The 17,759-nt window shown below is 34.8% G+C and overlaps 2 protein-coding genes across 2 annotated transcripts; one reads left to right on the forward strand and one right to left on the reverse strand.

The window, feature by feature from the left end:
• The first annotated feature begins 5,893 nt into the window (after positions 1-5,893).
• On the forward strand, positions 5,894-10,698 carry LOC110689716 (MDIS1-interacting receptor like kinase 2-like). The gene is made up of 2 exons (XM_021866496.1): positions 5,894-10,046; positions 10,150-10,698. Exons 1-2 carry the CDS (start codon positions 6,770-6,772, stop codon positions 10,515-10,517), a joined length of 3,645 nt encoding a protein of 1,214 aa, XP_021722188.1. The 5' UTR covers positions 5,894-6,769; the 3' UTR covers positions 10,518-10,698.
• Positions 10,699-11,226: 528 nt separating this feature from the next.
• On the reverse strand, positions 11,227-17,019 carry LOC110689717 (cellulose synthase A catalytic subunit 4 [UDP-forming]-like). The gene is made up of 12 exons (XM_021866498.1): positions 16,864-17,019; positions 16,129-16,327; positions 15,890-15,993; positions 15,737-15,806; positions 15,447-15,633; positions 14,207-14,819; positions 13,970-14,107; positions 13,689-13,814; positions 13,359-13,571; positions 12,730-13,257; positions 12,219-12,569; positions 11,227-12,094 (listed from the first exon to the last, which is right to left on the reverse strand). Exons 1-12 carry the CDS (start codon positions 16,903-16,905, stop codon positions 11,513-11,515), a joined length of 3,153 nt encoding a protein of 1,050 aa, XP_021722190.1. The 5' UTR covers positions 16,906-17,019; the 3' UTR covers positions 11,227-11,512.
• Positions 17,020-17,759: the final 740 nt, after the last annotated feature.

Here is a 17,759-nt window from a genome sequence, read left to right on the forward strand (position 1 = left end):
ATACAATATAATGCAATAGAGCATAAATTACAAGAAAGATTAATTCTAACCGTGCATAACCTAGTTAGCTTAATAATACATTATATAAAAGCCTACAATAATGCTTCTTTCAATTGCATACTCTGAAACATGAATTCAACAAGTTCCTATTTAATTCACTCTATGCCTTCATCTTAGTCCAGCCATTAAGTTAAACTAGTAATTACATGTATGTCCGTACAATCCCCTATACTATTCTGTTCTGCCTATAGTCCTCAAAGCAAAATTCCTTGCATAATAAACTTTGTGCTCGGCTTTTCCTCTAGCAGCACTATAAATACATATATTATGGTTAACATTTTGTATTCAATAAAATAACAGGACTAATAATTGTAAAACACTTATCATAATAAATTACCATGCAAAAGGTAACAACCCATAGAACATTGACTGCCTTTCACATATTATACTACGCTTATTAGGCTCTTAAAAGCAAAGATAAAACCTGGTACACAAAGTCTAAGCAATAAAAACCCCCAGTAACTTACAATAGCACTAGGTCTACATAATATTGGAGGATTTCCTTCTCTATACTTAAAAAAAGCACCTTCATCCTCTTGAACGTTGTAGCGATCAATGAATTCCCTCACACCATTTTTTATATTTACTAAGAGTGATAACACCTTCCTTCCTTACAATTTTCAGTTCCACATTGAACTGTGTATCATAATTCTAGAGAACAACATCAGTTGACTCACCATAGTCAGCTAGCCAATCCTTAGCAAAATCAACTGGGACATTATGCAAACAATATTAACAAGACAAAACAACATCATTTCAGTTAATTTGCTTTTGCCACATCAATAAATGAACTTATCAAGTTCTTATTATCACCACTTACAATAGTCCCTTTTCGAAGATAAGCTGCAGTAATAAAAAAAATCGAAAATTCGCCTCTTGACAACCGACTGCAAGATCACCAATCCATGCATTTGTCTCAATCATTTTCTCAAAACACCCTTCATAAACAGGTTTACGGCCACGCCTTTTACTAGAACTGCCATTACCCTTGCCATGTCCTAATCCCTTTGCTTTCTTCCTTCCAGTGGCCCTTAAAATCTTAACTATGAACGAAATGTGCCCTGAATAAGTGAAATGTAAACCATCACCAGCACTCAAGCCATTATCCTTCACAAACTCAGATCAGCCAGCTTCCAAGATAGTCTTCCAACCATCTCCATCCTCTTCATGTACCATAGTTACTTCCCAAATTCTAGAACTACCATGCACTGATAAGTCTACACTCAAAAATCCATCATCTAATACCTCTCTAAAAACATTAGGAATGCGCTGAATATGGATACACAATTTTATAAAAGAAAAAAATTAGAAAAGATATTAAGCATAATAAAACAAACAGAATACAAACATTAACATATTTTTAAGACAACATCAAACACAAATATTTCTTACAACCATAAGAAAATTAAATCGAGAACCATATTTTGTCATACCACCTTTCTCTGTTGTTCAAAATCATAACGAACAATAAACGAAGCAGAAAACTCAGTCATGCAAGCCTTTTTGAAGATGTAACAAATAGATATCTAAGCTTGTCTATTTAGCACAACTTACTGCATAGTCGTAATAACTACAATAAAAAAAATGGCATATATAGAGAAAGAAAGTATAGAAACCGTTACCACATTGAATGAATAAGCTCATGTATGACTTTGACAAGAAACACTTGAGTAAGCTTCTTTTACCAAGAAAACAAAACTGCTATAAACTTACATATTCCTTTATCTATATTCAATATAGTAATAATGATAGGAATAACAAGATCAAAACATACATAATTAATGTCATTCATAATATTCCCAAAGAATTAGCACATAAAATTGTAACATCTATTTCTCTTGAATATCTTAATCCTTTACCAGAATCCAAAGTGTAGACATGCACAACATTACACAAAATAGATAACTATGTAATTAATTATTAATCCCAAGTATTGCAAGCAAGTCAAATATATAATAATCACTAGGAATTCATACATAGTCATCTAATCCTACAACTAAGTCAAATTATTTTAGTAAAAACTTTCGTGCATAATCATAACATTCCACACATATTTAATTATCTTCTAAATTTATTAATTTCTAAACCTTAAAGTTACTCAAGTTAATATTAGTCATACCTAACTTCTTAAAATTCAACCACATAATAGCAAAACAAAGTATACAGGTAAATTATTAATTATTCCTTTAAAATATTATATGATTATTAATTATTCCTGTAAAATATTAATTGCTATATTTTAAAAGTTGATTAATACCAACTATGCTTATACATAAATTGCTAAAATAATAACCACATATTTTACCTTGCATGCAATATTGTTATAAGGTTTAAAACTTTTTGAGAACAAAAATACATTTTTATCATTCTTGTTGAGCCTTTTGGTTTTGATGGACAAATTGACAAACTCGACTAATGAATGTTTTGAGTCTTTGGTGAATAAAGGGTTCAAGCAAAGTTCGTTCCGGAGTAGGAACTTGGATGCGGAGTAGCATTCTCTAAAAAGCCTCATGCAAATCTCACGTTCTAGTTTTAATTGTGAGCACTCAATAATATAAAGTCGGAAAGGAACTCAATGACTTATGTTATTAAAAAGACTACTGGAATAAAAGTTAGTTTTAAAAGATAATTTCTTAAGGAAAAAGATAATTTATAAAAGTTTTATCTAGTCATCTAATTTCGAATAAAGATAATTATCGAAGATAATTATCTAGTTGTTTTAATATAAATAATTAATTTATCTTTTCAAATAAAATCCTTTTTAAAATAAAATCTTTTTAAAAAAACTTTTGATAGAGTTAACAAACAGTTTTCTTTGTTGTGGAAATCTTTGATTATACGGTTTTATCATAGCTAATGTTTATCAAGTTGTTGAGATAGTGGATTAGTGAGATAAGGCTAGGAAACCTCCTTCATGATCACCATCTGTCAAGATAACTCCACAAGTTGTTAGTGGGGTGTTGGCATGTGGACGTGATTATAGTGGAGGTTAATGACTAAGCCTTCTCTATAAATACTCATGCAAACTATCTCAGCAAAACACAACTCTTGAGCATAAAAATTCCAGTAGCCATCTAATAACATAAAGAGAGTTATTATCCTTCTTATATTCTTGAGTGCAATAGGTATTTGTAATCACAGATTGTATTGAAGCACTTTGGGGTTTGGGATTGTGAGTTTGTGTAAGGTGAGGTCAAGGAAGCTTCGTTGCTGAAGGCTTCTGTGAGAGTTGGGAACAAGTTCCTAATTTGTGGAACTTGTTAACGGGTTTGAATCTTCACTTGTAAAGAGTTTGATTACATAGTGGAAATTTAGAAAAGCCTATATCTACTCTCGTCATTATTTCATTTAGTTAAATTCCGCAAAAGTTTTTAGATTTCACCTCAAATACAATTCACCCCCCCTCTTGTATTAGCCAGTTAGACTTTCAATTCTACATAACCTTTGACAAGAAAACACTAGAACAAGATTCTTTTTTTAGGAAAAAAAAATAGATATTTACTTACATATTCCTTCTCCATATTCAATGACAATAATAATGATAGGTAAATCAAGTCAACACATATATAATTACTGTCATGCAACACATAAAATTTAGCTTCAATACCTTGATCCAAATTACGATTATGTAGAAAAGTGAAGACAAGACTTATCATGTCAAACAATATATAAGAAACTAAATAATACAAATAAGTCAATTTTGTTTAATGAGAACTATGCATTCAATGGATAGTAATCTAATACTAAACTGGATCAAATAATTTGTCATAACCTCTGTGCATTCAATTGAAAAAAAAAACCCCCTCATGTTAAATGATATGTTATCAGATCATCTAATGGTTCAATCTCATTGTTGTTAGATGAAAATTAATTAATAGCAGATTATATTTGATTTATGTGTATTTGTTGAGATTTATTATAATTTTACATAATTATTATATTCTATACAACTTCAAATTCATGCATGAAATAACAAAAACTAAATCAAATAGATTTATTTAACAATTCACTAATGTCCTCCTAATTTAGATTCACAAAACGCAATGCGCGTGCACTAACACTAGTAAGGTTAAAGAGATAAAGAAATGTTTGGTCAAATCTAATAATCAAATCAGGTTGGATTGATTAGATAAGATGATCTGAGCAAAGCATTCATTCCTTGAAAATTTGATAACTCTCAAGTGATGAGTAACATGTGCTTAAATAAACTACTACCTCTGTTCCTAAAATATCTTGACACTATTACATATTTCAAGAATAGTCATGTGATGAGAAGTTGTTTGATTCACCTCGAAATCTATTTTCTATATCAATGTTTGAGTATAATGAAGTTTTAGGAATGGAGGTAGTACATAACAGTCCAATATAAATTATTTTATTTATACGATAAGATATTGGGGTGCCCCTCCTATTATAGGAGGGATGGGGTGAGGATCGAATTCTGGTCACACCGAGGAGAGATGGAGGGACGACTAACCATCCCGCCACTCCTTGATCCTCAATAGTCCAATATTAATGTAATTTAACCACTTAAAATGTTCATTATTAAAAGCATAAAGCCATTTCTCAAAGTCCTTTTCAATTGTCATTAAATTTTGAGAATATGACTTGACTAATTATAAGCAATAACAAGAACAACAACATCAACATGATATCTTCTACTCATATTGTCTCCTATTGGCCGTTCCATGACCTTTATTTACCGTTTTTAGATAATAAGCTTACTATTTCTTTAGTCTTAATTTATTTGCCTCACTTTTCTACTTGAGGTGTTCCATTTCACTCTACCTTTCCTTTCTCTATTTTATTTTTCACTTGAGTTGAGCCACACACTTATTATCTACTCCCTCCGTCCAGTTTATAGTTTCTATTTGTGTTTTTTCACGGTATTTAAGAAATGAGAGGAGAAAGTGAATGAAGTACGTAAAAAATAAAAAAAAAACGAAAAAAAATGAAAAAAGTACAAGGCAAGTGGAAAATTCAAGAGTAAGTTAGGAAGTTAAATGAATAAAGTTAAAATAAATGTGGGTATAATAGTCTTTACATACTATAAAAAAATAGAAATAGGAACAACATTTTAGATCTCTAAAATAGGAAAATAGGAACTATAATGTGGGATGAGGGAGTATTATATTTCACGTGTATAAAATTTTGTGCAAATGATTATATGTGAGGCAATTAATTAAAGTGAGAGAAAGAGAGTATCATTAATCATCTTTCTCCTAATTTCTTTATAAAACATTACCAATCATATTCAAAGAATCAAAGATAGTAATAGTGGAAGCCACTTTAGATTTAATAAATGTAATGTCTATTAATAAGCTCCACAAAAACAATAATGGTTACAGAGTAACCCATTTTCTAAATAATCTTCACATCACTCAACTCATTATGAGGCTTTTGAAAATTACGTTCTAAGGTCAAATTACACTTTAAATTATTTCCTTACAATTAGTAATTTGAAATTCTCATGTTTTTAATCAACTTAAAGAAGCTTCGAATTTTGATGATAACTAAGGACTTCACAATATTTTGGTTTTTCCTAATCCTTGTAAAATACCCAATCAAATTTAGTTAAGGTAGCTTAATGATCTTATACTAATTCTTTTTTAATAACTATGTTTCTGAAAAGTTTTACAAAAGAGAAAAATAAAATTTACACACTATAAGTTTACAGCTACTAACAAGGAATGGGAAAATGTGAAATATACATACAAACATGCGCATCATTCTCAATACTCTCGGATGCATGTAATAATTACGCTTTTGCCTTCTATTATTTTTAAAAATATATGAATAAAACCAACACAAGGGCCCTTAGATTGATCCTTGTCCTATGCAGTTCTCAAGAACACATGTGTTCATCTGCAGCAAAAGCCCCAAAAAAATTTAAATAGGAGTATCTATCAATTCTTAATAAATTCTATGTAGAGCTTAATACATATACCAATTCAAATCACAAAGACATACAAGTACTTCCTTCGGATATATGTTACAGAGTATAATTTTGTGTATTTTTTATAAGGTTGAAGATTATGATACGGTGTATATGACCAGGATCTTTTCACTACGACATACTTGTATATTCTTTTTATTTTTTTAAAAAATAGGTTGAACATGTTTTTGGGTATGAACTACGTGTGCTATTTTATGTTCATTTACTTTATATTTTTTTATTTATCGACCATGTTTTTTATGCATGGAAATTATACATGATTTTTTTTGTATTTTTACTATATGTTATTTGCTTCTATACGGGGTAATGTAATTTTGTTTTAACACGCATGGTTCAAGTTATTTTGTTTTAAGTTTTAACCTTGATGTTCATTGATTCTTATTCTTTTGTATTCTTTGGGTGCATAGTGTTTACGGTGCACAAACCAATATTTGGCGAATCATGAACTAAAAAAAAGTTAGGAAGATAGGTTTGAAAATTTTTGAACCTTCAAATTTCTGTTGAAAATTAGGATATTTTACCGACCTCAAAAAAAAAAAAAACGCCCCAATGAGACTAACAGTCACAACACAAAAGAACTAAAATCATAAGTTTTCTAATTCCAAAATAATAATCCGGTTTGATTATAGCCAAAAAATAAATAAATAAATAAATTACATCTGTCCTTGTTTAACTTAACTTGCTTCTGTAGTAGAAGAATGGACCTCCATTGTAGATTTGTTACAACAGTACAAGATATTATAATGTGTATATATGATCCACTTTGCTCATCTTTTATGTCATCCCAAAATCATGAAGCTTTTTCTTACAAAATCTTCAACCTTTATCTTCCACTTTTTCTTCTTTTTCTTGCTTCTAAACAACACCATTTTATCACTAAAACCAGAAATTCAAGCTCTTTTGTCTTGGAAAAACACCCTTTTGTCACAAAATCTCTCATCATGGACCCTCTCAAATGCTCATAACTTATGCCAATGGGAAGGAATCATTTGTGATGAGAAACAGAATACAGTTTTTGCAGTAAATCTTGCAAACTCCAACATTGTTGGAACACTTGATCATTTTAACTTCACTTCATTTCCTACTCTAAACATCCTTAATCTTAGCCAAAACACCTTAAATGGCTCGATACCATCCTCGATTGGCAACCTCTCAAGGTTAACTTCCTTAGACTTAAGTGACAATTACCTTACAGGGAATGTACCTTACCAACTCTGCTATCTTCAGGAGTTAAGGTACTTGGACCTTGGCGCGAATTACTTAGAGTCACCTGACTGGTCGAGGTTTGCTTCTATGCCAATGATCACCCATCTTAGCCTTAACTATAATAATCTTGAGTTTGAGTTTCCAAGTTTTATACATACTTGTACTAATCTCACTTACCTTGATTTATCAGAAAACTATTTGACAGGTTTTTTGCCTAGTTCATTGTTTAGTAGTCTTACTAAACTTGAGTTTCTCAATCTTACAGAAAATAAGTTCCATGATGCTTTACCTTTAAGTATTTTTAAGCTTAGTTTTCTTAAGGATCTTCGTGTAGGAAATAACCGGTTTAGTGGGTTGATCCCTCAAGAAGTTGGTAATGTTCTAGGCCTTGAAGTGTTGGAATTGTATAATAACTCATTTGAAGGGAGAGTACCTTCTTCTTTGGGGAACCTTAAAATGCTTCAAAGACTCGATCTTCGATGGAACAAACTGAACTCTAAGGTTCCTCCTGAGTTAGGCCTGTGCACTAACTTAACACACATAGGCTTAGCTTCGAATTTGTTAACCGGGGAATTGCCTTTGTCCTTGACCAATCTTAGGCTGTTAACTGAAATAGATGTCTCTGAAAATTCACTTTCAGGAAATTTGTCTTCCTATTTCTTCACCAATTGGACTGAGTTGGTCATGTTGGAACTTCAGTACAATAAGTTCAGTGGTATTATACCTCCTGAAATCGGTCTATTAACAAAACTCGACACATTTTTCTTGTATAACAACAATTTTTCTGGTTCAATTCCTTCAGAAATCGGGAATTTAAATGTTTTGAATCAGACAGACTTTTCTAGTAATCAGCTTTCAGGTCCTATTCCCTCATCTATTGGTAATCTAAGAAACCTTACAATCTTACAGCTTTTTAATAACAGTCTCAATGGAACTTTTCCTCCTGAGATCGGCAGCATGAAGTCGTTGCAGATTCTTGATCTTAACACAAACCATCTGCAAGGAAAGTTGCCTGATAACTTAGCTGATCTTGTTAACCTACAAACTCTTTCTTTGTTCAACAACACATTTTCTGAGGAATTTCCAAAGAATTTTGGTAACTTAAGCCTTTCCTTGACTACTATCCGAATTGCATTCAACAACTTCTCAGGAGTGTTGCCACGGAATCTATGCAGTGGCTTTGCTCTTGTAGAGTTTACAGCTCATTTCAACAAGTTTACAGGATCACTTCCAGATTGCCTTAGGAAATGCAAGGGGCTAAATAGAGTATGGCTCGAGGGGAACCAGTTTATTGGTAATATTTCTCGGACATTTGGGGTTCACCCAAGTCTTGATTTTCTGAACCTGGCTCACAATCAGTTTTTTGGATCACTCTCTTCTCAATGGGGAGACTGCACTAATCTTACTCGATTAGAGCTGACAGGAAATAACATTTCTGGAAAAATACCGGCTTCTCTGGGAAATTTGATAAAACTGGTTGTTCTGAAGCTGAACTCAAATGAGCTGAGTGGCAAAATCCCTACAGAAATCGGAAAGCTGCAGCAGCTGGAGCAACTTAGCTTAAGACAAAATAATTTGACTGGAAATGTTCCGAGAAGTTTAGGGAGCTTGGCTAATCTGAAGGATCTTGATTTGTCAGAGAACAGTTTAACAGGAAGAGTTCCTGTTGAGCTTGCAAATTGCAAGGTCCTGTCAAGCTTGAATCTGAGTCACAATGGTTTATCAGAGCAGATTCCATTTGAGCTCGGTGAGTTAGCTGAGTTACGGTACTATCTAGACATTAGTGGCAATGCATTTTCAGGAACCATACCTGAAAGTCTCAGCTCACTTACTTCTTTGCAATATCTGAATCTCTCTCACAATAATCTCTCAGGAAGTATTCCTGGCAGTTTTTCTGGCATGATCAGCTTAGAGTCAGTAGATTTCTCCTACAACAAACTGAACGGTCCGGTTCCCAATATTAATGTCTTCCAGGATGCACCTTCAACAGCATTTATTGGGAACCCGGGTTTGTGTGGAGTTAAACAAGGCTTTCCTAGGTGTATAAATAAGCATTCAGCTAAGCATAGGAGAAAGTTACTGATTGAAGCCATAGTTCTTGGCTGCCTCTTGTTTCTTGCAAGTGTTCTTGTAGGATTTCTATATCTAAATTGGCACAAAAGAAGGAGGATGAAAGAAAAGGAAGCAGCGCTGAACAAGAACAGGGAATTTCCTTCCATTTATGACAACTTAGAGCTGCTGCTTTGGGGATCAGGAAAAGGAAGATTCAAATTTGAAGATATAGTTAGAGCAACCGAGAACTTCCATGACAAATACTGTACAGGAAGAGGAGGTTTCGGGGTTGTATACAAAGCTGTCTTGCCAACAGGACAGATTCTTGCAGTGAAAAGGCTTTATAAGACTGAATTCAGCAACACCCAATCGTCTGATTACAAGAGCTTTGACAATGAGATCACAGCACTAACTCAAATCAGGCACCGGAACATCATTAAGTTCCATGGTGCTTGCTCCAAGAGTGGAAACTTGTATCTGATTTACGATTATGCAGAGAAAGGTAGCCTAGGAGAAGTGCTATATGGTGATGAAGGATCCCTTTTAGACTGGGGTTTAAGACTGAAAATAGTGCAAGGACTAGCAAATGCGCTTTCTTACTTGCACCATGACTGCTCTCCACCAATTGTGCACCGTGACATATCAATCAACAATGTTCTACTTGATGCAGATTTTGAGCCTAGGCTATCAGATTTTGGCACTGCTAAGCTGTTGCTCACTGGTTCATCCAATTGGACTAACATTGCCGGGTCTTATGGCTACATGGCTCCAGGTGAATCTCCTTAATTCCTTTTTTTTTTTCCCATACTAAATCTATGATAAGATTTTCTCTGTTGTTTCCAAGTGTCTGACATGCTGAATTCATTAATGTGCAGAGCTAGCATTCACTATGAAGGTGACTGAGAAATCTGATGTATATAGCTTTGGAGTTGTAGCATTGGAAGTTATGATGGGACAACGCCCAAGCGAGGTATTATCTTCACACTTCTCAGGAACTATATCATTAAACATCCAGGATTTGAGCCTGAAGGATATGTTAGATCAAAGACTTCAACCACCATCTCCTAAATTGGAAGCTATAGTGATGGAAGTAGTTGCTGCAGCATTGGGATGCACCAGTCACTCACCGGAGTCAAGACCGACCATGCTCAGTGTAGCTCAGAAACTTATGTCTCAAATTCAAGAAGCTCCATTTTCAGACCCTTCTAGGTCGAAAAATCAAGGAAAATACAGAAATTCATGATTGTTGGCATAATAAATATTCTAGTACAAGTAGCAACTTAGTAGATGCATTTACTGTAAATAATATGTAATAATTTGATTAAAAAAAAAAATAAGCATGTGAAGTACTGCCTCTGTTCCTAAAAGATGTTCCCATGTATATACCACAATTTCTTGCTCTGTGTATTTGGTCTAATACTATTCCGCGCTCGTATATACATAACAGGACAATATGCTTGCTGCTATGTAAGTAATGCATGGAACATAGATGTACGTGATTACTACCAACACCCAAGTGTTGCAGAAGGTAGCTAAGAACATATTAAAGGAAACAGTTCAGTCCAAAATGAACATAAAACTGTTAAGAGTTCCTTTCAAAGCAGAGAAGCAAACTGTCAGTTTTTCAATTGTTTACCTAATAATTAGAACGTAGCAGTAGGTCAAATCTTAGAATCCTATAATTTGTTCAAGACAATGTTATATCTAGTCAGTCAGAATAACTTTAGGTTAGTAGATTAGTGGAAGATATAGTGGGATCAGGTAGTACTTTCTAGGTAGGTTAGTTTTTTGGGGTTTTATATAAAAGCTTGGATGTATAACAGCTTATTTAGCCAAGAATAATTAACAGTAAATTATTGTTCTATTCTCTTCACTCTCTCTCACATATCTTTCATCTTTCATATGGTATCAGAGCCATATTAGATCCTCAAATTAGAGTACAAAAAGAGTGGTGAGTGAATTTACTTTTGTTAAAGGTATTACTTTTGAAATGTGTGCAACAACTTTCAAAAATATTCTTGTTACAATGAAATTCACAATATTTGTTGTCAAATCCTTGCAGTACACTGGTATACACCTAATTGTTTGTCTAATTCTTTCATACACAGTAAATTAAGGTGGAGATAATTTTTCTAGCTTAGCTCTTTTATCAAAAAAACAAAGATTATTACTTTGATACAAAAAACAGATGTGCTTGCTGTATAATAAAGAGGTAGCAAAGGAGTGTACATGATTGAACTAGCACTCCACCCCACACTGTTTGAGAACAGGGCCAGTTTGCTTAGGCAAGAAAGGATCAATCCGAACCCACAAGAGAGAGAAGATTGATGCTAGAAGAACTGACCATAGCACAACAATAGTGGGTGTTCTGTTCTGTTTTCCCATCAGACCCTTCAGGAAAGGATACAGGTGAACAATCACCCAGAAGGCGAAGAAAAGCTTCCCAAACAGCGGGCCCCACGAGTTGTACCCGTTGTTAATGGCATCGGATACTCCAGCTACAACTCCAACCATGTTGAGTATGATCAAGGTGGTGGGTGGGATTAAAAGGGTAGTCCATTTGAAGAGGTAGAGCTCTCCAAATTCGGCATCTTCAGCTGCTTTTGTTGTCACTGTAAAGTTGGTGTCCACCCCTGCAAGTACCTTTAGCAGGCCTTGGAAGACTGCAAACAAGTGAGCTGAGACACCACCTATGACCCAAAATTGCTCGTTTCTCCACCAGTCCTCAATGCTCACTTCACTCCACCTTAGCTCGAGCACTCCCGTTATTATGATGGACAGAAATAGAGCCAAGAACCATACACTGGCCAAGTTTGTCAGCTGCAGGAAAATCATCAGAGGAACAAAAGTGTTAAACATTGTTGAATAACGGACCTCTTCTAAGGTTCATTTAACAAAATATATGAAAGTTCAAGTGGAATAATGAGTAGCAAAGAGTACTTACAGTTGGAATGATGAATTTTCCGGTGAGAAGACAGACAGCTGGGATAGTACAATAGGCAAGCAGAGGAATAGAGGTGAAAGGGTAGACAATGGTGTTAATATAAGCAAGCCTCTCTAACAACTTGAGCTTCCCTCCCCAAGCATACCATAAAGGACAATGTCGGCTAAGGAATATTTCAACTGATCCAAGAGCCCACCTCAGAACTTGGTGCAATCTGTCTGATAGATTGATCGGGGCAGATCCCTTAAAGGCAGGTCTCTTGGGCATGCAGTACACTGATTTCCATCCTCTGCAGTGCATTTTGAAGCCTGTTAAAATATCCTCTGTAATCGACCCATATATCCATCCAATCTGCAAACAAAACACAATTCACAAGAAATTTTAGAGCTTAGGAATAACGCAACACCTATTTTAGAAATTTAGCATCATACTTGCTATATAATGTTTCTGATGAACCATAACATCTTAGTTAATATGTTGACATTCGGATTATAAGTCAATTTGTGTTTACCTCTTTGCCCCATTCAGTCTTTTCTTCATACCCACAGCTAATAACATGAATGGCCTCCTTGATCAATGCAGTAGAGCTTGTCCCCTCAGGAAGACCTCCATCTTCCATAAGCGTAGAAGTAATGAAAACTGGTGACTGACCGAACCTTTTCTCAAAGTTCTTTTGAGACATGAGGGATGACTTCTCCAACTCTTCATACCCTTCAAGTCCTTCTTCAATGTCCTCGAGATCAAAGACAGGTGTGGAAGCCTTTCTTGAGTACTTCTTCCCCATAATCGTCTTCTTCTTCTTGCTGTATAGCTTACTGATCAAGCTCTTAATTCCTTTCTTATTATTATTCTTTGACTTGGCCTTTTTCTTCCTACCACCGCAGCAACAGCAGCACCATGAAGGAAAACAGTCACATGTCATCTTCGGCTTTTTTTCTGATGCTGGAGGATCATATCCATATAAAGCCTGTCGGTTGAATACACATCCTGTTCCTACATAAACTGGCCCTTGAATCCCATCTAAGCCTCTCATGTTGATCTACAACACAAAAAAGGCGAGAAAAAGAATAAGGCTTTTACTAGCATTGAGGATATAGTGGCTATATTTCCAGTGCTGTCAAAAGATTAGGTTGAACTTACATCAAAAAAGACAATATTGCGATTAGCATATCTATCATGCCTGTCAATACCATCAAATCTCTGAGGAAACTGGACATAGCATAGCTTCTTTCCAAATTGAGGATCCATTAAGAAGCACATAGCTTCTCTAACAGCCTTACTATTGTTGACGTAGTGATCACAATCAAGATTCAATATGAATGGTGCATTTGTAAGCACTGCTGAAACGCGGACCTGAAAACAACCAGCAGATAATATAGCAAGCATGTTAATTTAGTTAGTTAATTGCAAATTACTGTGAAATTGTAATAGAAATGCAAAACGAAGTAAATTGAAAATGAAGCCTCTAACCATAGCATTCATGGCACCGGCTTTCTTGTGGTGATTGTATCCAGGTCGCTTCTCACGTGAGACATAAACTAGCTTTGGCAACTCCTTACCTTCCACATCTAGTGCTCCCTCACTTCCTAGATAAACCTGGACACATATATGATTATTAGTACATGTTTGTCCAACAACCCCACTTACGGGATTAAGGCTTTGATTGATTGTTTGTCCAACAAAACATTCTTGATTAGAGTTCATTTAGATTTCCTCAAATATCGATCAGAAATATGAGTATATTAATTAACCTGAATCATGCCAGGATGATCTCGTGTGTTATTCCCAGGCCATGGATTTCCATCTTGCATAACCCACCCCTCTTCAGGTTTCTTCACTGCTTTCGCCACCAATGCATTAATTCTGATCTTGAACTCTTCGTATTCTCTCTAATAATCAGCGAAAATAAAAATTCAAGTTTGTCAGGGCTTATATTTAAAAAGAGCTTGGACAGCAGCAAATTACAAGAAATAGTGTTGCTTGCTTACTTTCATGGCTCGTCGATCTTTGACAAATGTAGCTTGGACCTTATCCTTCAAATAATCCATTTTCTGCGAGAAGTAAAACTCAGGAGCCCTAGGCTCAATGTTATACTTCTTACAAAACGGAACCCATCTCCTCGCAAACTCGGAAGTTTCAGACAGTGTATCAAACAGAAGCATTGAAGCACCATCATCTGATACATAGCAGCTGACCTTTTCAACTGGATAATCAACAGACAAGATGGATAGCACAGTGTTTGCAGTAATTATGGGTGGCTCTTTTAATGGATCCACAGTACTGACAAAGAAATCAACTGGGGCTAGACGGTTAGGCTCTCCCTCACGTTCAAATCTCAATGTAAGGCGGTCCAAGTATGTTTCCCGGTTGATAGGAAACCATTTGGGGAACTGGTCAAGTATCCAAGAAAATGCAAACCAAGTCTCACAAATAACAGAGATGAGCCATAATGGGTAGGCATCTTCTGCTGGGGTTAATATTCGAAACCTGAGGAAGAAGGCAAGAATAACAAGCCGCATGATAATTATAATGCGGTATGGGTTGATTTTGCTTGATGATATAGGGACTTTTCTCCATAGTGGTTGTCTTGCTTCAGCAATCCTGGAGAATGAAAACTTGTTAATGCTTATTACTTGTTATACAGATAGTAAAGATATAATAACATTAATAACAATGCAAGTTAGTGATGAGCTTTTCGAGTTTTCTCATTGTCTGTCATAAATTATAGATTTAGATTTAGGACTGTAATATGTTACACATCACACTGATCAATACAGAAGTTCAATTTCAGAAATTGATTTAGAGAATATTATTCCTCATGAAGAATGGATAAATTGCTATTTAGATGTGCAAACTGACAGAAAATTGTTTCTTCTGACCAAATAAGCAGATAGAGCTCAGGCTATAGCAAACTAATACATAATTTCTCGGTGTATTAGGTCTGAATGCTAAGTAATTAACCATGGTCTCTAGAAATTAAATTACAAAAAAAAAAAAAAAAAAAAAAAAAAAAAAAAAAAAAAAAGAATTCCTCTCTATCCCTGGTTAGAAACTTGTCTGATCCAAATCACAGCTAAATGCAATTTCTTATGAAAAGTGTTGTTCATTGTCAAACATAATGAAAAAGGTTTCTATTCAGCATTGATGATTCTAAGCTGAATATGTGTATTAGTAAAGCGGGAATTCAGAAGAAGAAGAAAAAGTTCGAAGACTAAAATTACTGCTTACAGGAAATCATCTTCTTCACCCTTATCATTTTCGCTATCATAGGTTTTAACTAAGCCTTTCTTCTCTTGCCTGCTTTTCCACTTCTCTACTCGCTCCTTCCATTGATCATTGTTACCATATATATCCTTTTCGTCTTCAAAATCCTTTCCGTTCACCTCCTTTTCTCCATCAAAATCCTTACCAGCAACTGTTTGATAGCACAGAAGACATAATATATTATCAGAAACAGCACAAAATTGGCAGATCAGATTTCTTTTCTACATGAAACAGGAAGAATTGAAGTTCTTTACCACTTCCAGCAAAAGAAGATAGTTGATTTCCATTAGCATGCCATTGCTGTTGATTATACTCCCCATTTTCCTGCAAAATTAACACTATATGGTTAGTACCAATATTGTACATAAGAGAATTCGATACTATTTTTGTTACAAGATTCAACTCACAGATTGATTTGTAGGATGTTGGTGGTTGATCTTAATCTCAAACTCATCAACTAAGCCATTAGCATCAAATGCTTCTTCCTCATCACCCTCGACTATTGGGGAGCCTGATACATATAAATAAAACAAATTCCGATTTAACATAATCTTCTTATGATCAAGCTAAGTATAAAAACAGTATGATCTGAAAATATGAGCAAAGAAAAGGAATGGTTTATGCTAAGAAAAAAAGGTTAACAAACCTCTGTGACGCTTATAGCGAGTATTGCACTGAGGACAGCACTGAGTGCCTTCATTCCTTTCGTACTCGTAACAAGGCCGGCAGACAGGAAACCTACATGCATGACATGCTGCGAAAGGCTCCCCGTCTTCTTTTACTTCTATACCATCACCACAAACCCTGCATATCTTTCCTCCTGATTGCCGGGTTGGTGAACGATTCTGCAATAAAAATAAAAATTAAAAAAAATAAAATTATATATATATATATATATATATATATATATATATATATTTTGTAAGAACACATGTACTACCTCCGTTCCTTAAAGTTAGTTACATTTATTGTAGATCCACAGACCAATGCATTTGGAGAAAGAGTGGGTTATGTGTAGGAAAAAGTATGAGAAAGAGTGTTATAAGTAAAGATTTTGTAAGAAAAAGTAAGAAAATGGTGTTCTAGGTGAGGTATGTGTTAGAAAAAATTAGCAAAATTTGGAAAAAATAAAACAAAAGTGTAACCAACAAAAAGGAACACATGAAAAATAAAAAGTGTAACCAACGAAAAAGTACAGACCCACAAATCCACAATGGTAGATAGTACAAATTTTATTTAACTTGGCCAAAATTATTCTCCTTTTCAATATTCATATAGAAGTATAAATGATGTAGCATATATAACAAATAAAGAAACCATCTAAGTTCCTACACATGAATATATCTCAAAGAACAAATAAGAGACAAGAAGGGAGGTTTACCTCATCGGTAACAGGGAAAGGACCAGGAATAAGGCCAGCCATGGCAAAGTACACCACGGCAAAGGCGAAGACGGGATGGAGAAGAGGTAGTGAGGGAGGAAAGGAAGAAGAGAGAGTGAGATATAAAGAAGAGAAGGATCATATCTAATGAAATTAATTTAAACAATAGAAGAATAAGATGGGGAAGTGTGGTGGGAATGGTGTAGTTTTCTACCAAACTGATAGTTGGGAAGTCATTGGTTTGATTCAAAGAGACGTTAGATGTGATCTCAAGGGATGGTAGGACAGTAAGAGAGAGAAATAACATAAGTTTAGACTTTAGAGAGAGAAAGGGTTGCTGTTCATAACTTAGGCTCAAAGTATGTCAAAGGTTGGCGCCATTTTCCAACTCTTCACTTGGTTTGTTGGCATTTCTTTTTCTTTTTTCACCAAATATAAAGAGTAGAGTTTTGTGTGTATGAAATCTTTCTTTATGTACAAATTATTAGCAAAGTACCTTTATGTAGATGTGGCTAGTTGGTCCATTATTGTTGTTGTCTACCACTCTCTTACAATATCGGGTTGCAGCGATTGGCGAGTAGTGATGTGGTGGTGGTGGTGGTGGTGAAAGTGGTGTTTTAGTGGTGGTGATTAATGAGAGAAGATTGAGGGGGGGGGGGAATAGAAGTGTCAAAAACTGACCCGACCGACCTGATACAAAACTGATCCGAAAACACATATTTAGATGTCGACTTGTATGAACACAAATAATTTAGCATGCCTCAAATTTAAATAGACCCAACTCGACCCGACATCACAAACCTGAACACGGACACCTGAATTGACACCTCTAGCCCTCTTGGGATTGGGGGGGTGGCGGATGGAGGTAAAGGTAGAGTTATGTCTAGTAATTGTGG

This window comes from Chenopodium quinoa, unplaced genomic scaffold (genome assembly GCF_001683475.1).
Source record: "Chenopodium quinoa cultivar QQ74 unplaced genomic scaffold, ASM168347v1, whole genome shotgun sequence".
Lineage (NCBI taxonomy): Eukaryota > Viridiplantae > Streptophyta > Magnoliopsida > Caryophyllales > Amaranthaceae > Chenopodium > Chenopodium quinoa.

Coding starts and splice junctions, on each gene's coding strand:
- LOC110689716 (XM_021866496.1), top strand. CDS start 6,770: ATGATCCACTTTGCTCATCTTTTATGTCATCCCAAAATCATGAAGCTT. Junction 10,047..10,149: donor TTATGGCTACATGGCTCCAG/GTGAATCTCCTT, acceptor ATTAATGTGCAG/AGCTAGCATTCACTATGAAG.
- LOC110689717 (XM_021866498.1), bottom strand. CDS start 16,905: ATGGCTGGCCTTATTCCTGGTCCTTTCCCTGTTACCGATGAG. Junction 14,820..15,446: donor GGTGAAGAAGATGATTTCCT/GTAAGCAGTAAT, acceptor TTCATTCTCCAG/GATTGCTGAAGCAAGACAAC. Junction 12,570..12,729: donor AGACTGAATGGGGCAAAGAG/GTAAACACAAAT, acceptor TTTTGTTTGCAG/ATTGGATGGATATATGGGTC.